At 51.6% G+C, this 26,939-nt stretch overlaps 1 protein-coding gene across 1 annotated transcript in view; it reads left to right on the top strand.

The window, feature by feature from the left end:
* Positions 1 to 26,939, top strand: part of SLC4A11 (solute carrier family 4 member 11) — a 1,034,103-nt gene that overhangs the window by 985,286 nt on the left and 21,878 nt on the right. Inside the window, exon 19 of the mRNA XM_085642688.1 lies at positions 4,016 to 4,185. Coding sequence (XP_085498814.1) covers positions 4,016 to 4,185 — 170 coding nt within the window. The remainder of the gene's footprint in view (positions 1 to 4,015; positions 4,186 to 26,939) is intronic.

Genomic DNA, 26,939 nt, shown 5'->3' with positions numbered 1-26,939 from the left:
TGCTCAAGTTACTACTTGTGTAACGATATATCTGTACGAGACATTAGTTAGTGATAGATTCCTTACCGCCCCACCCATCCTCCCCGTTCTGCGAACTGATTTCTAGGGTTAAGGTCATCCTTTCGAGCCCTAGTTTCTATGCACCAGTGGTCAGTATTTTACATGGCTCTGTGTTCCTGTCGTGGAAAGTTGTGTACAGAACAGACGTCCACGCGCGTGGGCGCCTCTTAAGTAGCTCCAGTGACGTCATCTCGGCGAATACAACACCAGCGGCGCACGCGGAGCCATACGACGACACCTATGGATGCGCAGGGGTACTGCTGCCGAAAGCTTTCCGGATCCAGTCTGACGCCTGGGGATATTCTAAGGTACGGAATCTATCACTAACTAATGTCTCTTACAGATATATCGTTACACAAGTAGTAACTTGTGCCTCACTGCTGCACATTGCCTTGGGCCCTTCTTTCTCTGTGCACTTCCCAGGCAGGGGCTGTAGTCCCTCTGCTCCTTGCTGCGCGGGGGCTCAGGTACTCCTGTTCCTGGCCCCGGCTGATGGTATCAGTGGGAGTATTCTTCAGGATACTGAGTGCCATTTCTGCAGTATCTGTGTATATATATATATATATATAGTGAGGCGCGCATTGCCGATTGACAGACAGAAACGGCCTTTGAGAAAGCTGCATAGCGAAACGCGTCAGGCAGCGACTTGTGAACTGCCGAGCCTATGAGGCATTATTGGTCCTGGAGTGCTCCCGACCTATTGGAAAACCTGGAGCTTTAACTTGTACCGCGGCAGGCCCACTGCTGCAATTCAAGCGGGCCAACGAGTTGGGAATCTGCCCAGCTCATTTGGAAAGGAACAACGCCGGAATAATGACTCTCCTGCTCATAAGGCCCCTACAGGGCAGGCATCAGTGACTTTCATAACTTGGCACCCATTATGGGTTAATTAGTGCTTCACTACGGATACCACAATCCTGTGGGAACCTGTGGCCTATCAGAAGGCAGCATCTTCGATTTCTAGTGAGGCGTGCATTGCCGAGTGACAGACAGAAAGCTGCATAGCGAAACGCGTCAGGCTGCGACTTGTGAGCTGCCGAGCCTATGAGGCATTGTTGGTCCTGGAGTGCTCCCGACCTTTTGGGCAACCTGGAGCTTTAATTTAAAATATATATACATATATATACACTCACTCACTTCTGACTTCTATGCATTATGCCTTGACATTTCAGTAAACGCTTCCATGTGAATTTCCCCAGTGTGGCTTCTGCAACTAGGAGTCATCATTTTGGGTATTATATGCGTTAACCAGAGACGCGTTAACAGAAGCCCCGCTCCACAAGTCGGCCTGAGGGTAACTGTTTTTGCATCTGCAAAGGTGTTTTCGGCGTCAGAGGCATCGGAATGGCCCAGACCCACCTCACACGACAAGCTAAGCAAGGGTTGCTGCAGCAAAGCAGTTTGTGACTTCACGTAGGACGGAGTACATTGTTTTCCCTGCCCGGTGGACACTTGACATGGGGGTTGGAGAGTCAAAGGGGACCCAAGGAAGCTCTGGGATTGAATACCCATCAAGATCGTAGTCACCTTGTAATGTCCTGAATGGCGCCAAAACCCATATGGGCACTACAATCATAACATACCCACGTAGCACTTACCAGTTACAAAGAACTCTGGAACTTGCAATTCTCAGGAACAGCGACGGAGTGCACAAACACATGACCTGGGAGCAGCCTGTTCCCACCATTGGGAAAGTTGCGGGACAATTTAAAACGAGGTTTGGGCAAGTATCTTGATTGTTTGACATCTGACGAAGGCCGAAATACATTATGCCTTGACATTACAGTAAACGCTTCCAAGTGAATTTCCTCTGTGTGGCTTCTGCTTCAACTAGGAGTCGTCATTTTGGATATATATATAGATGGAGATAGAGATAGATAGAGAGAGAGATATATAGAGAGAGATAGAGAGAGAGAGAGCTAGATATATTTATTTTTTCTGACTTCTATGTATGTGTAGTACTCTTTTCGTAGTTAGTGTGGTGGTCAATCTCTCCACTGGTCACGCGGGAAACCAGGGTTCCTTCCCCGACGGGGCTGATGATGTTTCCTTTTCAGTGTCTTGACATGTTATATCCTGTTCTGGTTCGCATCGGTGCCGTTGATACCTATTGTGCGGCCTCCTATATTATGTAGGGCTTGCTCTTCGAGTTCCCCTTGTCTTGTAATAATTATATTTTCGTATATATGTTATTGGATAGCCACACAGCGAGAAGGCAGGCATGCTTTGTTTTACCTTGCTGTGGTAGCTGGGTTTTTTGTCCCAGATCTCCTCTCTTTCTCACTTTCTCTCCCTTCTAGGGGCGAGCCTTAAGTGTGTGCCCGACCTGACCAGTATCCATCAACCATTAGACCTCCGGATACGGCTGGCCGGTTGACTACCTGGTGGTGGGCCCGCCTCTTTCTGCCGATGCATATGTGCTGTTGATGTTACATTTCAGTGGGCTTTTGCTTGTGTGGTGTAGTTCTCACGGTCTACACTGTCTGCTTATGTGTATCCCTGTCATCCACATACATGTATCTCCTGGTAGTCATGGTTCTGTATATCTCTGCATGGTGACATCTGTCCCTCTACATGTCATTTTTGACATCCACTGTTCTGCATGCTCCATTTGTGTGCCCTGACTCTGTCATACTGTTTTGTTCCTTTCTGGGACCTTGTCTCTTGCCGAGCCATGGGACTTGTGCTCGGTTTAACTTTTTACTTGTAGATGTTTGAGGTCATTCTTCCATTCTGCACTGGCCATTCGGTTATGTGCTTCCCTTTTGTCCCTGTCTGGACAAGAGGTCTCGTATTGTCCTCTGACGGATTGTGGTGCCTTTGCTCCCCAATGTTAATGCTCCCTTACAGAGCTTAATGGGTCTAGTGTCGGCCACGCTGGCATTGCTGTGTTTTGGTCAGTGTTATTGACAGATGAGTTCTCTTTGGAACTTGGTGGTTTTCAGTGGCAGACCCTCCTCCAATGGGGTATAGCTTTGGTATCTATTCTAAGTAAAGGAATCTGCGGCTAGATGTCTCTAGCAGATGAACGAGTTACTTACCTTCTGTAATGATGTATCTGGTAGAGACACAGTCTAGCCACAGATTCCTTAACGCCAACCCATCCTCCCGGCTCTGTGAGGGCTTTTTTCACACTCATGTTTTCTGTAGTGGCTCAGCATAGTGGCGCAGGAAAGCTTCACAGTAGAAAACTGTGTCAGCGTGCTGGGAGGGACTTGTATGGCTCCATTGACGTAAAATCCGTGGACGACTTCAGGGCGGAGCAATGCGACACCACCCCCCGGCCCACAGAGGTATTGCTGAAGATTCTCCGGATCCAGTATGACACCTGGGGATATTCTAAGTTAAGGAATCTGCAGCTGGACTGTGTCTCTACCAGATACATTGCTACCAAAGGTAAGTAACTAGTTATACACTTTCAAGAAAGTACAGCCATCAGAAGCAAGTGTTTTGTCTGGAGGACAAAGTGTTATATAAATGTAACTGCAATATAGCAAAAGATGGCCAAGCTGTGGCAAGATTTCTGAAGTTCCAGTTTGGCGCTTTTTTGGCAATTCACAAGAATCCATTAGAATACTTGATAAGTATGGTATGTAGCTAATTGCACCAATAGGTTTGCTGTTGTATAGTGTTTGCAATGTTTTTCTCTTACAACAAATATATTTGGTCTCAAGTGCTGAAAATCCTTGCACCACTCCCACCTCATAAATAGGTAATGTAGGATTAGCTAGCTTCTAAGATGTGAACAAAGTTATTGACTGTTAATGAAAACTGTACCTTACACATGCTAATTTTCTTTCTGATTACAGGAAGTTGAAATGTACATTTTGACATTTTCATTAAAAAGAACCAATTTTGAGCACTATCTTAAAGACTTTTCAGTGTGTATTCTATTGTATTCAACCTTATGGAAAAGCTGTTCTCTTTAATGTTTTTATTATCTATTTCCTTACAGACTGCTTACCCACCAACTCATTATATCCGTAGAGTTCCTCAGAGAAAGATCCACTATTTCACAGGGTTACAGGTTCTCCAACTCATTATCCTCTGCGGATTTGGAATGTCGCCCCTGCCTTACATGAAAATGATCTTTCCTCTGATCATGATAGGAATGATACCAATCAGGTAAAGATTTAAAAGAAGCTATTGTTTTTGGAATTGAAAACCATAAATCATTGAAGATGTGAGTAAATTGCTGAAGTAATTAATTAGCAAGATCCTCCTTTTGGCTCCTTACAGCAAAACATTCCTAGACTTCGCATAGTAAATTAGGGAATGTACCCATAGAAGATAAAGTGATGCAATAAATCTGAGAAACTATATCGCTGGTAGATTCAGAGGCACACAGATGTACCTGTGTGGTGGAGTTCCATGTATGCATGTGTGGCATACTTGCTTCTCTGTGTTGAGTTATACTGATTTACATTTGGTTGTTTTACTTTCATGAAAACATAGATGCAAAAAAATGGACTGATGCTCAGATGACGCTTCCCAGGAGCTCACATAGAACAACTGTATTGAACTTTATTTTGTTATTTTTTAAGAATTTCAGTTATCACCATAATTGTTCAGGATTATCCTGGCATGGAGCTCCGGTTTTGGAAGTCCTTATAAATTTAAATCTGAAAGATAGAGTTAGAGATTCCTTACCTAAGAATTATCCCCAGGAGTCAGACTGGATCCGGAAAGTTTTTATCTGCAGTACCCTTGCGCGCCGGAAGGTGGCGTCAGTTGACTCTGCGTTCGTCACTGGCGTCGTGGTTGCCCAGATGACGTTGCGGTAGCTACATAGACGCCACCCTCGCACGCTGACGTCCGTTCTTTCTTTTTCCGCGTCAGCAAGCGCAGATCCGTAGAGAGCGGTACCCCCAGTCATTTTTTGACTGACTTTTTCTCGACCTTTGGCGACCTTGTTTTTTGAGTCCATCAACTCCTGGTGCACGAGGGATGCCCAGCTTCAAGGCTTGCCGTTCCTGTAGCCGACTGATGTCGGTGATGGATCCGCACCGCCTGTGCCTCTTCTGCCTGGAGCGCGACAACGACCCCAAATCGTGCACCGACCGCCTGACCATGAATCCGAAGTCTTAGCGGGAGTGGTCCCGAAAGCTTCTCGAGGCCCTTCAGTCGGCTCCGTGCCGTTGGGGTCCCGGTCGCATAGGAGGTCGAGGAACCGGTTGCGGAGCCATTGTCACTCTTCATCCAAGTCTTCGCACTCGGGGTCAGGTAAGTCGAAGCACAAGAAGAAGTCGAAGAAGCGTCGTCGCTCTTCGACTTTTCCCCGTCCGTCGGCTGACGCTGTGAGGGATGCTGGTGTTGCCCCTCCCATGGCTCCACGTGCAGAGCCCGAAGGGAGGGGGCCCGAAGGGACCTTGAGCTACTCCTGCCAGCTTCGTCAATATTACGAAGCGATGAATGCCATCTTTGGGCAGCCCGACTCCGCCAGCGCACCTTCGGGCTCCGCTGACTTGGATGTGGGCCCTGGGCCTTCGACACCGGAGGCCCCGGCACTCCAGGGCCCCCTTGGATCCAGGCCCGGATATGGATTGGTGTCGGTCGACCTTGTGACCCCTCCCCCAGCGCCGATTCCATTGGCACCACGTCCGCAACCGGCATCAGCTGTGTCCCCAGCCAACACAGAACCCCGCCCTCCTCCTTGAGGTGGACACGGAGCCGACGGGTACTTTTGTGCTCCTGTTCCACCCTGGCTCTTTGAGACCAGATTGGCTGGGCTGGGTGGGGTCTGGAGACCCTTTAACCAACCAGTTAGGTTATGAACCGGACTGGAGAGAGTAACTGGGGGAAGCCAGTGGTCTGGATACCTCACCAGACCTTGGCATGTTTCCTCCTACCGTGGCTACGGAGGAGGGAGCGTCGTACGCAGTGGTGTTGAGTAGGGCAGCCGAGGAACTCCACCCCAAGCTACCTACGGTGGCTGCCAGGACTAAACTCCTGACAGAGGTGCTTCAACCGGCAGCAAGCTCTTCGGAGCCCTTGCCCTTAATGAAGCCCTAACAGACATCAGTTCGGACACCTGGTCCAAGCCCAACACAGGGGCTCCTGTGGATAGGATGATTGCCTGACGCCACTGCCTGGCCCCGGGTGACCCCACTTTCCTCTCCCAACACTCCACCTCAGAGCTTGGTGGTCCAAGCCTCCACCTCCAATGGTGCATTCCCTACCGCTCCACCTGATAGGGAATCCAAAAATCTGGACCATCTTGGGAAGAAGATGTTTTCTTCCTCCAGCTTGGGACTACGGTCTGTAAACACCGCATGTCTATTGGGCCGTTACACCCACTCCGTGTGGGACACGGTTGCACAAGTGCTGCCTCATTGCCCGGAGGAGGCCCGAGCCGTACTTTCTCAGTCAGTTGCTGCAGCGAGAGAAGCAGCAAAGTTTTCCTTCCGCTGTGGGCTGGATACCGCTGACTCACTAGGCAGGACGATTTCCATGTCGGTAGCCCTTCGACGCTACGCCTGGTTGAGGTACACTGTTTTTTCAGGGGATTCCAATCCACTCTTATGGACATGCCCTTTGATGGCCGTCGCCTATTCGGCGACAAGGCAGACAATGCGCTGGAGCGCTTTAAGGACTCTCGGGCTACGACCAGGTCCTTGGGCCGCTACACCACCCTCCCTGCGCAGTCTGCCTTTCGGCCCTTTCGTGGCTACGGAAGGGGTGCCCCGCCACATCCTGCCCAGAGCCACAGGCCGGTGCAAGCTGTAGAGCCCCAACGCGGCTGGGGATGTGGGAACCACCGGTGTGGTTCTGGGGGCCAGTGGGCGGGCCAGCCCACTACAGTCCCCTCTGCAGCAGACTTCAAACCTTCCTAGACTGACCTTTCAGGCCACCAAACGCCAGTGGACGGAGGATTCGCCATCACCTCCCCAACTGGCGCACCATCACGTCGGACAGGTGGGTTTTGCAGATAGTACGAAGGGGCTACTCCCTCCCCTTCGAGACTACCCTTCCCACCATGCCGCCTTGGTACCATCGCATGTCGGAGGATCATCTGTCCCTTCCCCAACAGGAAGTTTCGGCCCTCTTGGCCAAGGGCGCCATCGAGCAAGTTCCTCTCCCAGAAGTAGGTTGTGAATGCTATTCCCACTACTTTCTGGTGCCCAAGATGGACTAAGGCATGCATCCTATCTTGGATCTCGGGGAACGTCAACCGCTTCCTGCGGAAGAAGTTCAAAATGTTGACGCTAGATCTGGTCATGTCTGCCCTAGACCCTGGAGACTGGAAGGTAGCATTGGACTTGCAGGACGCTTTTTTTCACATCCCCATCCTGCCGGCCCACCGGCGTTACATGCGGTTTACGGTAGGCCACTAGCATTTTCAGTTTACCGTGTTCTCCTTTGGCCTTACCAACACCCCACAGGTGTTCAGTAAAGTGATGGCGGTGGTCGCAGCTCATCTGCACAGATCAGGGGTTCCAGTCTTCCCCTCTCTCAACATCTCGCAGTCGTCTCCCACCCCGAGACTACGGCCGACCACCTGCATTCGCTGGGGGTTGTCATCAACATGCCGAAGTCACACCTGACTCCCTCTCAGAAACTTCTCTTCATCTGAGCGGTTCTGGACATGACGCAGTTTCAGGTCTATCCTCCCGAACAGTGAGTCCAGGATATTCGGGCTATGATTCCGATCTTTCAGCCTCTATCCCGGGTTGCAGTCAAAGATGACCCTCCGGGTACTGGGCCTGATGGCCTCCAGCATCCTGCTGGTGGACCATGCCAGATGACATATACGGGCTCTGCAGTGGGACCTGAAGTTCCAGTGGGCACAATATCAGGGAACATGTCCGATTGCGTCCAGATCTTGGAGGGCACTGCACACCAATTGCAGTTGTGGGTAAAGAACCAGGATTGGGTCGACAGCAGATCCCTCTCCCTTCTTCAACTAGAGATCACAGTGGTGACCGATGCATCACTTCTGAGATGGGGGGGCCACATGGGGGAGACGGAGATCAGAAACCTCTGGTCTCCGGCGGAGTCCGGGCTCCACTTCAACCTTCTGGAGCTTTGGGCGATTAGTCTTTGTAGGAGAGTAGGGTCTGCAATCCTATGATCACCCAGATTTTTTGCTTTTGCTTCATTGGTTTACGACTTTCTCCGGCTGTGGGCCTGCCAATCAGACCCACAGCCTAGCTGTTCTCTCTCGAAATTAACACACATGTACGTTAGGTGCATCCACTAATTGGAACTGGGCCGCCTTGTCAGTCCCTGTCTCAGCATACCACAGGTATCCAGGGCATCGGTGTACCCAGGGCCTACCAGGGGCTGCAGCATGTATTATGCCACCCCTGGAATGGCCGCCCAAATCTGACACAACTGGCTGCACGACAGCTGGGGCCACGTGGTGTAATCACCCGTTGCTGTAGGTGTAGTATTCCTACACCTAACCCTAAAATGGACACATGGATTCCTATCAGTCACTCCTATGGCAGGCCTTATCAATCCTGAAGGCAGAGTGCGGGGAGTCATGTGGGATGGTGCTCTGGCGCGAGCCGAGCCCGTCGACGGCTTGCGGAACCAAGTCCTAATAGCCGTTCCATGGTGACGCGGGCCAACTATTTGCTAACTTTGGCATCGCATCACCTACACATGTCGCGTAAGGTGTCATACGAACTGGAATACGAACCCCTCGCTAGTTCTGGCGACGGGGTTAGCATTCCCCCCTTCTAGAGGGGCACGACATGGAAGTAACCCTGAACCCCGGTTAAAGTTGACTCAAGCCTCAGCATCACAAAATGGATGCTGCTACCAGACACAAGTCTGACCTCCTGCTGCTGGGGGACCTTCCTGCGAAGGGAGTTTGGACAAAGGGTTTCCTGTCGAGGGCGGTGTTAGCACCGTCCCAGACAGGGTTTGTGTATCCCAGGTAGGCAGGGCTGAAAGGAAGGTGATTGCCAGTGGCACCCCGGTGCTCACTGTGCATAGCCCGGCTCAAACCAGTTTCGGGGGCACACCAGCCCCTGAGCTGGCGCGAAGCCGGACAAAGGATAGGGGTGTAACCACCCCCTCCTGGCTCCACCCATAGGTAGAACCTAGTCTCGGGCCAACCCCTTTTTCTTAGAATAAAGGTAGGAGCGAGTCCCCTTCCCAAATTGGATAATCAGATAATCGGATACCTCCGAATCACGAACCACTTTCCACGAAAGGAACTCTTGACTATTTCTGAAGACTCTCCCTTGTGGCTAAGGAGTAGCCACCCTGCACCAGCAGGCACCAACTAAGCGCTTGCGGTTTGCTGTAAGTCTCTCCTACGGATCAAGACTGCCCAGCTCGACGAGACCCGAGTTCCCTGCCATCTCTGACCTTTTACCTCCCTCATCAGCTCAGCTGAGAGTCGTAGGTGTGACGAGACCTGCGGGACCGGCTATCTTCAGAACCTGCACGACGCTTATCTAGCACGCCCACCGAGGGACCCTCGAGTGAGTGCACCTAGGGTTTGAGAAGCCCTAAACCCTGAGCAGCTCCAGCATCGAAGTCTGTCTCCCCAGCATCCGCGAGATCTGCGTGGGGGGCCCTTCCGCTCCTTGCTGTTCACCGCGTTGTCCGACCACTGGCCGACCGGCTTGTGGCCCTCTTCACGACGCTCCAAGAGTATTTTTCATCACTAGTCTGGTTGCCCCAGACTGGCACTTGCTCCCCTTCAACAGAGGAGTACCCCGGACCCTCCTGGTCCACTCCCGACGCCATCTTGACTCCCCCGCTTGGGTGGCCACTGCCAAGATCCGCTGCCCCTTCCTGGGCCCAGCATCATCGACAGCAGACACCTTCGTGGGACAGCTCGCCCTCCATCCTGGTCGCCGCCGCGCCTCCTGGTCCGAGGAACAGCCGAGTCCGACGTCACCCACTCACCTGGTCGAGGTGACTTCAGCCGGTACCCTCCTGGTACCCACACGATCGCTGGCTAGCGGTTGAGAACTGAGTCCCCTCTGCTTTCAGGTTTTCCTTCATCACCGATCCAGGCTTGGATCGCTCTGAACATCGTCACTGGTCGCCTGCCAGCAACCTCTTCTTTCAGGCTCCTGAGACTACACGAGGACTCCCGACATCTTGCCGAACTTCACGCAGCCGCAGCCTCCGGGCTAGGTAACTCGAGCATCTCGGTGCTCCATCGCAGGTTCGCTCTACAAGTGTCCAGTTCCTTTTTCGTTTAGTCCCACTGATCGGAACACTCCGGAATCAGTACCTCCAGACTCTAACCATTCGCATTTCACTGTTAGTGTAGATGGTTTCTCGTGCCCCTCGGGCATTTGTGTAAATTGTGCAACTGAAGTATTTTCCTAAGAGTTTTGTAGTGTGCTTAGCTCCCTGACTCATAAAGAGCCAGGGTAGTCTTGTTATAAATAAATACCCTTTTATTTTCATAACAACTTGTGTGGTGTCCTTTCACTTGGTGTTCAAGGGGTACATGTGATGGTAAACAGCTGGCTTAACACGCCCTCTAGAGTTTAGCCTAAGACTGCTCGTATCCACGCTACTAGGATAGCTGGTCTAAAAGGTTGACTTACAACCAATCATCAATAAGGGTCGTTTGGAATGATACACAGTGATCACTAGAATAGTGAGCACTACATATCAGGCCAACTTCTCACATTGGTGAGCAGCGGTTGGGATTTGAGCTTGCTGTTGTTTTACCACACACGTATCCTAAGAATATCGCAGTGAAAGATCACATAAGTACCCAGGTACATATAACTTAACTTAGAATACTCCGAATTCTACTGAACCGGCTGTTGTAGTGTAACAGGGCTTAGCACACCCTGACTACAACTCCTAGCAAGGGATCAGTAGGTAAACACATAGTGTAGGTAGGTGCAACACTTACACCGCACTAGACAAGCATGTCGGTCCACGGAGAGTCCTCGCAGACTCCCTTAGTGGTCAGTGACCCTCCACAGGTCGTGTCACGATATGCAACCCTTAGCTTCAAGGAGATGCGACAACTATGTGCCTCCAGGAAGCTAAACCAGGGTTCTAACCCTACCATCGCAATTCTGATAGGTCTCTTAGAGGCGTACGATGCTAGGAGGTCCTATAACACAGGTCCCCCCAGTGCAGATGGGAACATGCCTCCCTTAGAGGGAACCCTCGGTGACCCCGACCTCGACCTCCACACAGAGGAGGAGGACGAGGACGAGTTATCGGGAGACGAGGCAGACAAAGGTCCAGCGGTAGTCGGCAGGCTTACAAGGACCAACTTAAGCAGGCATGAGAATGGAACTGGGGGAGCCCCGGGCCCACGCTCAAGCAGGCTTAACCTTGGGAACGGACGAGCTAGGTCTCTCTCCAGAGGCTCCGGCAGATCGGTTCATACACATGTCTCTCAGGCATCCTCTCAGAGAGGAATGACTTCCCCTCAGAGAAGGGAGCATGAAGCGAAGATGAGGGAAGTCAATCTGAGGATCGAGCGGGAAGAACTTGCCCTCGCCAAAGAAAGACTTGCCCTGGCCCGAGAGCAGAAATTAAGTGGGTTAGATCCCACTGGTGGCAGCAGTCTCAATAGAGAGAAAGACAGGGGTATAGACACTAGACACCTGAGTAAAATAGTGCCCCCCTTTAAACAAGGGGACGACATCCACAAGTGGATAACTGCCTTGGAGAGGGCCTGCACTGTCCAGTGCGTCCCCCCAAGTCAGTGGGCAGCTATACTGTGGCTTTCCTTTGAAGGTAAAGGAAGGGACAAGCTCCTCACTACTAGAGCTGAGGATGCTAACAACTACCAAGTCCTGAAGAACACACTGATTGATGGGTTCGGCTTAACCACGGAACAGTACCGGGTGCTGTTCCGGGACACTCAGAAAATTCAGTCTCAGGATTGGACTGACTTTGTCGATTGTGCCACTAAGGCTTTGGAAGGCTGGTTGCTGGGTAGCAAGGTTACTGATTACACAGGATTGTACAATCTTATCATGCGAGAACAGATTTTAAACAACTGTCAGAACCAATTGTTGCATCAGCACCTTGTCGACTCGGATCTGACCTCTCCCCAAGAATTGGGAAAGAAGGCAGACAGATGGGTCAGAACAAGGGTCAAGCAGAACCAGAATCAGAACCAGGGTGGTCAGAAGAAAGCAGACCAAAAGGGTAACAAGAACGAACAAAATGACCAGAAGTCTTCGACAGGTCCCCAACAAACCAAAGAGGGTGGGGGTCAGGCTTCACAGAAGAAGAAGACTCAAGAAGGCCAGTCAAAAAGGTGGTGCCAGTACTGTAAAAGTAAGACTCACTGGTTTAGTGAGTGCACCAAGAAAGGAGGGCAAACTCCTACCACTGCAGCCCCTAAGGCACCTGCGCCCCCTAGTACAGTCAGCAGTGGTAGTGCGCCTCCCAAGGCATTAGTTGGGTTAACCTTGGGAACCGAGGGGAGTGACGACTTAGTCGGCACGCTCACTCAGGCCGTCCTTGTCTGTACAGGGGATATGGATATGTCCCCTGATGCCAGTCCCAATACTTTGGGCAAATACAGACAGACACCTTTGATCAATGGAAAAGTGGCTCAGGCCTACAGGGACACGTGTGCCAGTGTCACCATGGTGACGCCTAACTTCGTGGACCCTGGACAGATCATGCTAGGTACCAGTTACCTAGTGACCAATGCCAGCAACGTCACTACCAATCACAGTATGGCAGTTGTTGATTTCTCCTGGGGAGGGGTAAGTGGCCCGAAAAAGGTTGTGGTTAGTTCAGACCTCCCCGTAGAATGTCTGTTGGGCAATGATTTGGAAACGTCACAATGGTCAGAAGTGGAGCAGAGGACTCACATGGAGATGTTAGGCTTGCCAGCACATGTCCTTGCTGTGACCAGGTCACAGGCCAAAAGATGCCCCACTGAACAGGTGCTGGATCCTGGAAGAACAGACCAGACACCTTCCAAGAAAAGGAGCAGTAAGGGTAAGGCTTCGCCTTCCCCCTTGCCCCAGGTTGTGGATCAAGTCTCCGAGGAGGCTGACCTTAAGGAACTGAGGGAAACTGAGCCGCAAGAGCTTGAACCTGGTCAGGTTGAGTTTCTGGGCTCAGGGGGACCCTCCAGGGAAGACCTGGGGAAGGCACAGTTAGACTGCCCCTCACTTGAACCCCTCAGACAGCAGGCTGCTGCTGAGGCTGCAGGGAACGCCACAGGTACCCACAAAGTGTACTGGGACGATGGACTCCTGTACTCTGAGGCAAGAGACCCCAAACCTGGTGCGACCAGGAGGCTGGTCATCCCCTTGTCTCTGAGAGGTTTCCTTCTCACCTTGGCCCACGAGATTCCCCTTGCAGGTCACTTAGGCCAGAATAAGACTTGGGACAGAATTGTTCCACACTTTCACTGGCCCCACATGTCCGAGGATACGAAGGAGTTTTGCCGCTCCTGTGTCACTTGCCAAGCCAGTGGTAAGTCAGGTGGCACGACAAAGGCCCCCCTGATACCACTACCAGTGGTGGGGGTACCCTTTGAGCGAGTGGGGATCGACATTGTCGGACCAATGGAACCCCAGACAGCATCAGGGCACAAGTTTATACTGGTGGTGGTGGACCACGCCACCAGGTATCCTGAAGCTATTCCCCTTAGGACCACTACAGCACCTGTGGTGGCACGGGCCCTACTTGGAGTGTTCTCCAGAGTGGGCTTCCCTAAGGAGGTCGTCTCAGACAGAGGTGCAAACTTCATGTCGGGATATCTGACTGCTATGTGGAAGGAATGTGGTGTCAACTACAAGTTCACCACACCCTATCACCCACAATGCAATGGGCTGGTTGAGAGATTCAACCGGACCCTAAAAGGGATGATTCACGGACTACCTGAAAAGCTTCGGCGGAGATGGGATGTCCTGATACCCTGCCTCTTGTTCGCCTACAGAGAGGTCCCGCAGAAGGGGGTTGGCTACAGCCCTTTCGAGCTTCTGTTCGGACATCCTGTAAGGGGACCCCTTTGTCTGGTAAAGGAAGGATGGGAGAGACCTCTCAGAAAGCCGGCATCAAACATTGTGGACTATGTGCTCGGTCTCCGCTCGCGGATGGCGGAGTACATGGAAAAGGCGTCTAAAAACCTTGAGGCGAGCCAAGAATTACAGAAAGCTTGGCACGACCAAAAGGCTGTCCTGACTGTGTACCAGCCTGGACAGAAGGTGTGGGTGCTGGAGCCAGTGGCCCCAGCAGCACTCAAAGACAAATGGTCTGGGCCCCACACGATCATTGAGCAAAAGGGAGAGGTCACCTACCTGGTAGACCTGGGAACTCCCCGGAGCCCCCACAGGGTGCTCCATGTAAACAGGCTCAAGGCATATGTCGACAGGGAGGGCATGGGCTTGCTCATGGCCACAGATGAGGGACAGGAGGAGGAGAGTGACCCTCTCCCGGACCTGCTCTCTCAGAACCCTGACGATGGATCAGTAGATGGTGTTGTCTTTTGTGGCAGCCTCTCTGGGCATCAACAAAAGGATTGTAAACAGGTTCTTCAATCCTTTCGACATATGTTCTCTCTGACACCCAGTCAGACCAACTGGTGTACCCACGAGGTCGACACTGGGGACAGTCTACCCGTAAAGAGTAAAATCTATCGGCAACCTGATCACGTCAGAGACTGCATCAAGACAGAGGTGCAGAAAATGTTGGAGCTGGGAGTCATTGAACCCTCGGACAGCCCCTGGGCTAGTCCCGTAGTGCTCGTGCCGAAACCTCACACCCAGGGCGGTAAGAAAGAGATGAGGTTCTGCGTGGACTACAGAGGTCTCAATGCAGTCACTAAGACTGACGCCCACCCGATACCAAGAGCAGACGAACTTATCGACCGGTTGGCCTCGGCCAACTACTTAAGTACGTTTGACCTGACAGCTGGGTATTGGCAAATCAGGTTAGCTGAGGAGGCCAAGCCCAAAACAGCATTTTCTACCCCGGGTGGGCATTATCAGTTCGTGGTAATGCCCTTTGGTTTGAAAAATGCACCTGCCACCTTCCAAAGGCTGGTGAATCAAGTTCTCACTGGGTTGGACGACTTCTGTGCGGCGTATCTGGACGATATCGCTGTCTTTAGCTCCACCTGGGAGGATCACCTGGTCCACCTGAGGAACGTGTTAGAGGCCCTGCAGAAGGCAGGCCTCACTATCAAGGCCACCAAGTGCCAGATAGGGCAGACACAGGTTGTATACCTGGGCCACCTTGTAGGAGGGGGTCAGGTTCAACCGTTGGAGAGCAAAATACAGGCCATACAGGACTGGGCTCCTCCAACCACCCAGACTCAGGTTCGAGCTTTCTTGGGCCTGACTGGTTATTACCGGAAATTTGTCAGAAATTATGGATCCATTGTGACCCCGCTAAACGACCTGACAAGTAAAAAGATGCCAAAAAAAGTTCAGTGGACAGCGAGCTGTCAGAAGGCATTCGATGACCTAAAGCAGGCCATGTGCACAGCACCTATCCTAAAGAGTCCAGACTACTCCAAACCATTCATTGTCCAAACAGACGCTTCGGAGCTGGGTGTGGGAGCTGTTCTATCGCAACTGAATTTTGATGGTCATGACCAGCCCATAGCTTTTATTAGCAGGAGGCTGACCCCCAGAGAGAAGAATTGGTCAGCTATTGAGAGGGAGGCCTTTGCTGTGGTTTGGGCCCTGAAGAAGTTGAGGCCATACTTGTTTGGCACTCACTTCAAGATTCAGACCGACCATAAGCCCCTCTTGTGGCTAAATCAAATGAAGGGTGAAAACCCCAAACTACTTAGGTGGTCCATTTCCCTACAGGGGATGGACTTCACAGTGGAGCATAGACCTGGCACTGATCATGGCAATGCAGATGGGCTCTCCAGGTATTTCCACTTAGAGCAAGAAGACTCACCTGGTCAAGGTTAGCTTATTGTCCCAAAGTTTGGGGGGGGGTCATGTAGGAGAGTAGGGTCTGCAATCCTATGATCACCCAGATTTTTTGCTTTTGCTTCATTGGTTTACGACTTTCTCCGGCTGTGGGCCTGCCAATCAGACCCACAGCCTAGCTGTTCTCTCTCGAAATTAACACACATGTACGTTAGGTGCATCCACTAATTGGAACTGGGCCGCCTTGTCAGTCCCTGTCTCAGCATACCACAGGTATCCAGGGCATCGGTGTACCCAGGGCCTACCAGGGGCTGCAGCATGTATTATGCCACCCCTGGAATGGCCGCCCAAATCTGACACAACTGGCTGCACGACAGCTGGGGCCACGTGGTGTAATCACCCGTTGCTGTAGGTGTAGTATTCCTACACCTAACCCTAAAATGGACACATGGATTCCTATCAGTCACTCCTATGGCAGGCCTTATCAATCCTGAAGGCAGAGTGCGGGGAGTCATGTGGGATGGTGCTCTGGCGCGAGCCGAGCCCGTCGACGGCTTGCGGAACCAAGTCCTAATAGCCGTTCCATGGTGACGCGGGCCAACTATTTGCTAACTTTGGCATCGCATCACCTACACATGTCGCGTAAGGTGTCATACGAACTGGAATACGAACCCCTCGCTAGTTCTGGCGACGGGGTTAGCATTCCCCCCTTCTAGAGGGGCACGACATGGAAGTAACCCTGAACCCCGGTTAAAGTTGACTCAAGCCTCAGCATCACAAAATGGATGCTGCTACCAGACACAAGTCTGACCTCCTGCTGCTGGGGGACCTTCCAGCGAAGGGAGTTTGGACAAAGGGTTTCCTGTCGAGGGCGGTGTTAGCACCGTCCCAGACAGGGTTTGTGTATCCCAGGTAGGCAGGGCTGAAAGGAAGGTGATTGCCAGTGGCACCCCGGTGCTCACTGTGCATAGCCCGGCTCAAACCAGTTTCGGGGGCACACCAGCCCCTGAGCTGGTGCGAAGCCGGACAAAGGATAGGGGTGTAACCACCCCCTCCTGGCTCCACCCATAGGTAGAACCTAGTCTCGGGCCAACCCCTTTTTCTTAGAATAAAGGTAGGAGCGAGTCCCCTTCCCAAATTGGATAATCAGATAATCGGATACCTCCGAATCACGAACCACTTTCCACGAAAGGAACTCTTGACTATTTCTGAAGACTCTCCCTTGTGGCTAAGGAGTAGCCACCCTGCACCAGCAGGCACCAACTAAGCGCTTGCGGTTTGCTGTAAGTCTCTCCTACGGATCAAGACTGCCCAGCTCGACGAGACCCGAGTTCCCTGCCATCTCTGACCTTTTACCTCCCTCATCAGCTCAGCTGAGAGTCATAGGTGTGACGAGACCTGCGGGACCGGCTATCTTCAGAACCTGCACGACGCTTATCTAGCACGCCCACCGAGGGACCCTCGAGTGAGTGCACCTAGGGTTTGAGAAGCCCTAAACCCTGAGCAGCTCCAGCATCGAAGTCTGTCTCCCCAGCATCCGCGAGATCTGCGTGGGGGGCCCTTCCGCTCCTTGCTGTTCACCGCGTTGTCCGACCACTGGCCGACCGGCTTGTGGCCCTCTTCACGACGCTCCAAGAGTATTTTTCATCACTAGTCTGGTTGCCCCAGACTGGCACTTGCTCCCCTTCAACAGAGGAGTACCCCGGACCCTCCTGGTCCACTCCCGACGCCATCTTGACTCCCCCGCTTGGGTGGCCACTGCCAAGATCCGCTGCCCCTTCCTGGGCCCAGCATCATCGACAGCAGACACCTTCGTGGGACAGCTCGCCCTCCATCCTGGTCGCCGCCGCGCCTCCTGGTCCGAGGAACAGCCGAGTCCGACGTCACCCACTCACCTGGTCGAGGTGACTTCAGCCGGTACCCTCCTGGTACCCACACGATCGCTGGCTAGCGGTTGAGAACTGAGTCCCCTCTGCTTTCAGGTTTTCCTTCATCACCGATCCAGGCTTGGATCGCTCTGAACATCGTCACTGGTCGCCTGCCAGCAACCTCTTCTTTCAGGCTCCTGAGACTACACGAGGACTCCCGACATCTTGCCGAACTTCACGCAGCCGCAGCCTCCGGGCTAGGTAACTCGAGCATCTCGGTGCTCCATCGCAGGTTCGCTCTACAAGTGTCCAGTTCCTTTTTCGTTTAGTCCCACTGATCGGAACACTCCGGAATCAGTACCTCCAGACTCTAACCATTCGCATTTCACTGTTAGTGTAGATGGTTTCTCGTGCCCCTCGGGCATTTGTGTAAATTGTGCAACTGAAGTATTTTCCTAAGAGTTTTGTAGTGTGCTTAGCTCCCTGACTCATAAAGAGCCAGGGTAGTCTTGTTATAAATAAATACCCTTTTATTTTCATAACAACTTGTGTGGTGTCCTTTCACTTGGTGTTCAAGGGGTACATGTGATGGTAAACAGCTGGCTTAACACGCCCTCTAGAGTTTAGCCTAAGACTGCTCGTATCCACGCTACTAGGATAGCTGGTCTAAAAGGTTGACTTACAACCAATCATCAATAAGGGTCGTTTGGAATGATACACAGTGATCACTAGAATAGTGAGCACTACATATCAGGCCAACTTCTCACAGTCTTGCACTCAAACCATTCCTTCCCTCTGTCCTGGGAAGAGTAGTGCAGGTGTTCACGGACAACACCACTGCCATGTGGTACTGCAACAAACAAGGCGGGGTGGGGTTGTGGACCCTATGTCAGGAGGCCCTCCACCTCTGGACATGGCTGGAACATCAGGGCACATCCCTGGTGGTTCAACACCTGGCAGGTTCCCTGAACGCCAGGGCGGACGAACTCAGCCGCAGGTGCATGATGGATCACGAATGGCGTTTTCACTCGGAGGTGGTGGAAGGTCTCTTTCAGCAGTGGGGTGAGCCTTGGTTAGATCTATTCGCCACCGAAGAGAACGCGCAATGTCAGCAGTCCGCCTTTCCGCCTATACCACTTCTGCCAAGAGTGCTGAAGAAGATCAAGTGTGACCAGACCCAAGTCATTCTTGTGGCTCCGTTCTGGGCACGAAAGTCTGGTATTCTGAGCTGCTCAACATGGCCATCGATCCTCCAATCAGACTGCCTCTGCGGGGGGATCTTCTGTCGCAACAGCAGGGGATGGTCCTCCATCCAAACCTGTCCAGCCTCCACCTCCTTGCGTGGAGATTGAGCGGCGGCAGTTGATGTCGTTTGACCTGCCTCCCGAAGTCTGCGATGTTATCTAGGCAGCCAGGCGTCCCTCCACTAACACGGTATACGCCTGCAGATGGAATACATTTGTGGCATGGTACACAGCAAAGGCTGTGGATCCCTTTACGCCCCTCTTTCTGAGGTTTTCTTGTTCTTCCTTTCTTTGGCCCAGCAGGACACTGCTCTGGGCACTCTGAAGGGCTACGTCTCGGCCATTTCAACTTTCCTTAGGCTTCCTTATCAGCCTTTTCTTTTCAAGTCCCCTGTTGTAAATAGATTTCTTAAGGGCATTACTCATCTCTTTCCTCCTATTCCCTTCGTAATGCCCCAGTGGGACTTGAAATTGGTTCTTAGATATCTTATGTGCGCTCCCTTTGAGCTGCTACATAACTGTCCTCTCAGGCTTCTCACTTTGAAAACTGTCTGTTCGAGGCATATGAGCTGCAGATTACACACTTTTGCATAGATCGCCATCTGGTGTTGGGCCCGGATGTTTGCAGTTTGTTTTTCCTTCTGGAAAGTCTTTGGAAGTTACGAGGTTGGTGACTCCTCCTTTGGATCGTATTGCGCATGCACTTCGGCTCCATCCTCAGATTGTTTATTTCCGCCATCAGGCTCGGATGTAGTCTTCGTGCTCCGGTTCCGAACAGCTTCCAGTTCGAAAATCGACGCGCAATCCTCACCCCAAATCGCGGTATTGTTTCGATCGCGATCTCCCCACTCGACGCGCCTTCTCATCGGCACAGACCTTCGGTTCCAGTCATCGACGGCGGCCTTCGGGCCTACCCAAGCTCCAGTCCTGGCTCATGGAAAGGACTCCATTTAAAAAGTGCCCTCAATGTGGGTCCAAATTTCCCCACACCAATCTTCACGAGGTATGCAGTGTCTGCCTCTCCCCGGAACACGAGGCTCGAGAATGTCCAGCGTGTACGTCTTTCCGATCCAAAAAGACTATTCGGGACCGAAGAGCCAGAAGAAACATGGCACACTCCTCAACGTCGATTCCGGACGACATCTTCGGAGAGGGCGTCGACGCTCCAGAACAGCATCGCACCGAAGAGGATCTCGTCAGCGCTTCCGAAGCCGACGACTCAGATGTGGAGGACATCACTCCAGCGCAGAGGGTCGTGAGTACCGATCTACCCCCCTCCCACACCCTCGCCGGCACCAAAAAAGGCTTAGTCACGCCTTCGCTACCGGCCTAGGCAAGACCAGAGACACTGCTTCACACACCGCACCTTCGGGCCCGGTGAAGAAGCCAAGTAAGCCTTCCGGCGGCTTGGGCTCGAGCCAGCCTACCAGCGGTGCCGATAAACACGCTTCGGCACCGAAACACAAACCTGCCTCCACCTCGACACCGAGCTCCGTACCGAAGCCCTCGGGGTCGAAACCCAGCTCTTACCGACGCCACCTTCGGTACCGACCAAAGCACACAAGGCCACCGACACTTCGAAGCCGAAACCGTTCTCGGCGCCGACCAAGCAACCGGAGGTTCCCAAGCCGGGGTCCAAGCGAACCGGCACAGAGAAGCCTAAAAAGCCAACGGCCCGACGCCTCCAGCGCCGACGGACCAAACAACACCACCAGAACTATTTACACCGGATCCCTTGCAAAGAACTCTAACCAAGGATCCAAAAACTGGACTTTTGTCACTCTCTACCAAAAAGACATTTGGAGAAGCCTGCTCCGCTTCCACCTCCAAAGAGGAAGGACTCTGCTACCTCTCCTTTCAGAATACCTTCCCCACCCCCTCCACCTTCCCCTCCTCAACCCCCCGCCTTCTCCTCCCCCACCTTATCGTTCTCCGACCCCGTCTCCAGACGATGATGATCAGGGGGACACATATGATGATATAGGGGATGTGCCCCAGGACCTACCCACAGGGGACCCCATCCGTACAGGATCCCCAGACCCATGGGACGATTACAATATCCCTGATATCCCCAACGTCCCACAAGACGATCTTTACCCTTCTAGACCATCTCCACCAGAAGACTCATTGGGGTTCAACCATCTTCTGCAAAGGGCAGTACATTATCACGGGGTAGACTTGCATACTGACCCCGTGGAGGAAGATTTCCTCCTGGACACATTTGACACCACACATAGGTCCACCTCCATATTACCCATGCTCAAAGGAGTGGTAAAGCATGCGCCAGAAGTTTTTAAGGACCCAGTTAGAGCCAGGGTCATTAACCCGCGCATTGAAAAAAAATACAAGTCTGCCCCCACAGATCCCTCCTACATCAGAGGGCCAGCGCCACTAGATTCTCTAGTAGTATCTACCGCACGGAAAAGGGCAAACTCACAGGCGTCAGGTGAAGCACCACCACCTGACACAGAATCAAAACTACTGGACGCATCAGGCAAACGTACAGCATCCCAAGCGGCCAACATATGGCGTATAGCCAATACTCAAGCGCTACTGGCCAGATATGACAGGGCCCATTATGACGAGTTACAAAGCATAATGCACCATCTCCCTGAAAAATATAAGGCTAGGGCCAACGAGTAATCCAGGAGGGTAAAACCATCACAAATTCCTCGATACGTTGCGCCCTAGATGCAGCGGACACAGCCTCCAGGGCCATCAATACCAGCGTCGTCCTCCGTCGCCATGCTTGGCTAAGGATATCAGGGTTTAAGCATGCAGTACAAGCCTCCATCCTTAACCATCCCTTTGACCAAGAGCATCTATTTGGCCCAAAGGTGGATGAGGCCTTAGAAAAAATGAAAAAGGATACTGATACTCCTTTCGCCGCTCTTCCTTTCGGAGTACATCCAGAAGCTATTCCTCAGACACAGCGTCCACGTCATACAAATCCCCTACTCACACCACCTTTACAAGGGGTTATCAAAGAGGCGGCTAAAGGGGTAACAAAAACAAAGGCAGAGGCAAAACAAACACCGCCTACTCTGCCACACCGCCTACCCAATGACTTCCCCCCGCTCCCCCCAGACCATCCCACTCCGGTCAGGGGCAGACTCCAAAATTTCCTTGCTATCTGGGCAACCATCACCTCAGACAAATGGGTGACACAGATAATTCGGTCAGGCTATTGCCTAGAACTAAAATCTACCCCCCCCCCCCCCCAACATTCCACCAAGGCAACGCCCAATGTCACAACAACATTTAATGTTACTAAAGCAGGAGGTAATCTCCCTCCTACAAAAACAGGCAATAGAACACGTTCCTGTCAACCAAAAAATATGGGGGTTTACTCCCAATATTTTCTCATACCAAAAAGGGACGAGACTCTACGACCCATTCTAGATCTCCGGCCCTTAAACACATACATACACTCAGACCATTTTCATATGGTAACGCTTCAGCAGGTACTTCCGCTCCTCTCCCAAAACGACTTCCTCACAACTTTGGACCTAAAAGACGCGTACTTCCACATTCCAGTGCACCACTCTCACAGAAAGTACCTCAGATTCGTAGTGGACGAACAACACTACCAATTCAAAGTGCTCCCATTCAGAGTTACAACAGCGCCACGAGTATTCACCAAGTGCCTAGCAGTGGTGGCAGCACACTTGAGAAGACAACACATTCACGTCTTCCCATACCTAGACGACTGGCTGATAAAAGCCAGTTCATACAATCAGTGTGTACAACACACCTCAACCACAATCCAACTACTTCACCAACTGGGCTTCACGGTGAACCACAAAGTCCCATCTACAGAACCATCCCACATAAAACAATACCTTTGTGCCACCATAGACACCTCGAAAGCGCTAGCCTACCCCAATCCAGCCAGGATTGCAAGCATTCAGGCTCTACGCGCAAAATTCATAGGACAACACGCATTTTCATAGTACCTCACGCAAGACTCCAGATGCGTCCTCTCCAAGAGTGCTTGGCGCACCAGTGGAACCAGGCCTAGGGTCAACTGACAGATCTGGTGTTGGTAGATGGTCGCACCCATCGCTCTCTGCAGTGGTGGAACACCACACACCTTTCCAAAGGGCGACCGTTCCTGGACCCGGTTCCTCAGATAGTACTAACAACGGTCGCATCGCTCTCCGGCTGGGGAGCTCATCTATTACATCTCACCATGCAGGGCACATGGGCACCTCAACAGAAGTTACTCCATATCAACCATCTGGAGTTACTAGCAATCTTCTTAGCCCTAAAATCTTTTCAAACACAGATTTCAGGCAAGGCAGTCCTCATCCTCACAGACAACATGACAGCCATTTATTATATCCAAAAACAAGGCGGCACACACTCTCCACAGCTTTCTCAACAAGCGCAGAGCATATGGAGATGTGCCATACCCCACAAAATCTTTCTCCCGGCTCAGCATGTCCCAGGAGTCCAAAACACGGTGGCGGATCTGCTCAGCAGACAGACACAACAGATCCACGAGTGGGAGCTTCATCCGCAAGTTCTTCACCTGTTCTTTCCAATGTGGGGGCATCCACAGATAGACCTCTTCGCCACCCACGAAAACACAAAATGCCCAAGCTTCGCCGCCAGATACCCACACCCATTGTCCAAAGAAAATGCGATATGGATGAACTGGTCAGGCAGATTTGCGTACGCTTTTCCGCCTCTCCCACTCTTTCCACTAGTGGTGTGCAAACTACAGCAACACTCCCTCACACTAATCCTAGTAGCTCCAACGTGGGCCAGACAACCGTGGTACACCACACTGCTGGAACTCTCTGTAGTACCGCACCAAAAACTACACCTCTCACCATGCCTCTTAACCCAGAAACATGGAGAGATCAGACACCCGGACCCAGCTCAACTCAACCTTGCGATCTGGCTCCTGAAATCCTAGAATTTGGGTACCTAAATCTTCCCCCTGACTGTATGAACGTCATCAGAGAAGCTAGACGACCTACCACTAGAGCGTGCTACGCCGCCAAGTGGAAACGCTTTGTTGTCTATTGCCATAACACCATCAATCTCCTGGACGTGTCCATTCAACATATCATAGGCTATTTACTCCACCTACAAAGGTGCAATCTAGCCTATACGTCCATTCGACTACATCTCGCAGCTTTTGCAGCTTACCTACAAAACAGGCAACATCTATCACTCTTTAGAGTACCTGCCATTAAAGCCTTCATGGAAGGCCTTAAAAGGATAATTCCCCCCAGAGTACCACCCTCACCTGTGTGGAACTTAAATATCGTTCTCACAAGGCTAATGGGGCCTCCCTTCGAACCTCTGCACAAATGCGAACTAAAATTCTTAACATGGAAAACCGCTTTTCTTGTAGCCATCACTTCCCTTAAAAGGGCCAGTGAGATACAAGTACTTACCATTCTCGAACCTTTTCTCCAAATGCATCATAACAAGGTTGTTCTCCGCACCAACCCAAAATTCCTCCCTAAAGTCATTTCCCCTTTTCACCTAAACCAATCTGTAGAATTACCAGTATTTTTCTCGCAACCACAGACCGTTGCAGAAAGGGCTCTTCACACACTAGATGTCAAACGAGCCTTACTCTACTACATCGAGAGAACACAACCTTTCCGTGAGACCAAACAACTGTTTGCAACAAAACGAACGCTATCCGCCCCCCCCCCCTCCCCCCCCCAAAGCCCATACTACACGGAAGATAGGGGCTTCCATGGCATTCTTAGGGAACATCCCATTAGATGATATCTGTAAAGCAGCCACATGGTCAATACCGCACACGTTCACTAAACACTATTGTGTAGATGTGCAAACTAAGCAACAAGCTAGTGTGGGCCAGGCTGTACTCAAAACATTATTTCAAACTACTGCAACAGATACGGGTGGTCGCCGCTAAGGTTGGGAACTGCTATATAATCTATGCAAAAGTGTGTAATCTGCAGCTCATATGCCTCAAACGGAATATGCTACTTACCAGTATGCATCTGTTCTTGGCATGTAGAGCTGCAGATCTACACACACCCACCGGCTACCTGTATCTGTTCCAGTTTATCTTATTTAGATACACACACATGGGTTTCTTCACTGTTATTACTACGCTCCATCTTTCCCTGCTGGCGAAAAACAATCTGAGGATGGAGCCGAAGCCCATGCGCAATACGATCCAAAGGAGGAGTCACCGACCTCGTGACTTCCAAAGACTTTCCAGAAGGAAAAACAAACTGCAAACATCCGGGCCCAACACCAGATGGCGATCTATGCAAAAGTGTGTAGATCTGCAGCTCTACATGCCAAGAACAGATGCATACTGGTAAGTAGCATATTCCTTCTGGTGGCCATCACCTCTGCACACAGGGTGAGTGAGCTACAAGCTCTTTCTTCCAAGCCTTACTTTCTGGCTGTCCATCCGGACAAGGTTGTCCTCAGAACTAGACCTTCCTTCGTTCTCAAGTTGGTTACTTCTTTCCACATTGGCCAAACCATCACTTTGCCCACCTTCTTTCCGCATCCTTCAAAAGAGGAAGAGCGGCTCCCCGTCTGGATCCAAAACGTGCTTTTTACTTCTACTTGGATCGCACCAAACACTTTCGGGTGGACGACCAGCTCTTTGTTGGTTACGTGGGCGTTAGGAAAGGTCGGGCCGTGCACTAACGGACCATCTCCAGGTGGGTCGTTCTGTGCATCAAAGCTTGCTATTCTTTGGCAAAGAAGGAGCCTCCAGTGGGACTGCGCGCCCATTCCACCAGGGTGACTGCAGCTGCCACTGCTTTGGGACGGGGAGTCCCCCTTCTGAGAAGTTGGCCTGATGTATGATGTCAGTAGTTCTAGTGTACACCTTATATCAGTCCAAACAACCCTTATGGTGATTGGTTGTAAAGTCAACCTTATAGACCAGCTATCCTAGTGGTAGCATGGACAAGAGCAGTCTTAGGCTAAACTCTGAATGGCATGTGAAGCCAGCTGTTATACCATATATAATCCCTTGAATACCAAATGAACGGACACCACAACAGATATATATAAAAATAGAATGTATTTATTCTAGTCAAACCCTCAGCACTCTTTATGAGATTTGAGGTAAGTACAACACAGTCTTATTCAAGCATACATTAAGTCACACAGGTAAGTAATACAGTTAGGCCCTAGGGGCCACGCAAACCATATACTAAAGAAGTGGTATAAGGGCCACTGTCACGGAAATAGAATAGGCCTAGGCCTAGGGAATCGCTGGGGCTACACTACACTACCAACAGTTAGGAAGTGGGAGGCCCACGGGATTCAGGTGCAGAGTGGAAACACTCACGCGTAATGCGTATAATCGATAGAAATAGTACAGTTCTGAAATAAGCAGTTTTAGGACACTTCTGGAGCAACTAGAAAGTCGAGACTCTGAAACTAGACCCTAGGATAGTCAATACCCTTGTGAGCACCGAAGTACCCAAGTTATCTAGCCCACAGGCTGCGGGTGCATAGGTGTGAACTTGCGTCGGGTTTCGTCGTGGACTTCTATGGATGCCTGAAGGAAAGTTGCTGGCAGGCAGTCAGTGCAGAGTGTCCGGTGGATCCCAAGGCCGGGATCAAGAAGGAAGGGTACCTGCAAGCAGAAGGGACCGAGTCAAGGTCACTAGCCAGTGACCACGTGGAACCAGGAAGGAACCAGGCGATGTCGTGAAGATTGCAGGTGAAGGGTGAAGCTTGTCGCAGCAGCCACGGGTACCAGGAGACGTCGAGGACGACCAGGACCAGGAGGCGAGCTGTTCCACGAAGGCTCTTGCTGTCGGCGGCGTCGAAGTCGAACTAGGACTCACCAAGCCTTGGCAAGCGGAACCCACGAAGAATGGAGGACTTGCTTCTGGTGCAGACCAGGAAGGTCTGGGGTGCTTCTCTTTTGCAAAGAAGCGGGAGCCAGTCTGGAGGAGCCAAACCAGCAGCTAAGATTTAAAGGTGTGTCGTCA

Source organism: Triturus cristatus, chromosome 2_2 (assembly GCF_964204655.1).
Source record: "Triturus cristatus chromosome 2_2, aTriCri1.1, whole genome shotgun sequence".
Classification (NCBI taxonomy): Eukaryota; Metazoa; Chordata; class Amphibia; order Caudata; family Salamandridae; genus Triturus; species Triturus cristatus.
Note: the sequence above shows the minus strand (reverse complement) of the source record. Positions and strands in the feature narration are given on the sequence as shown.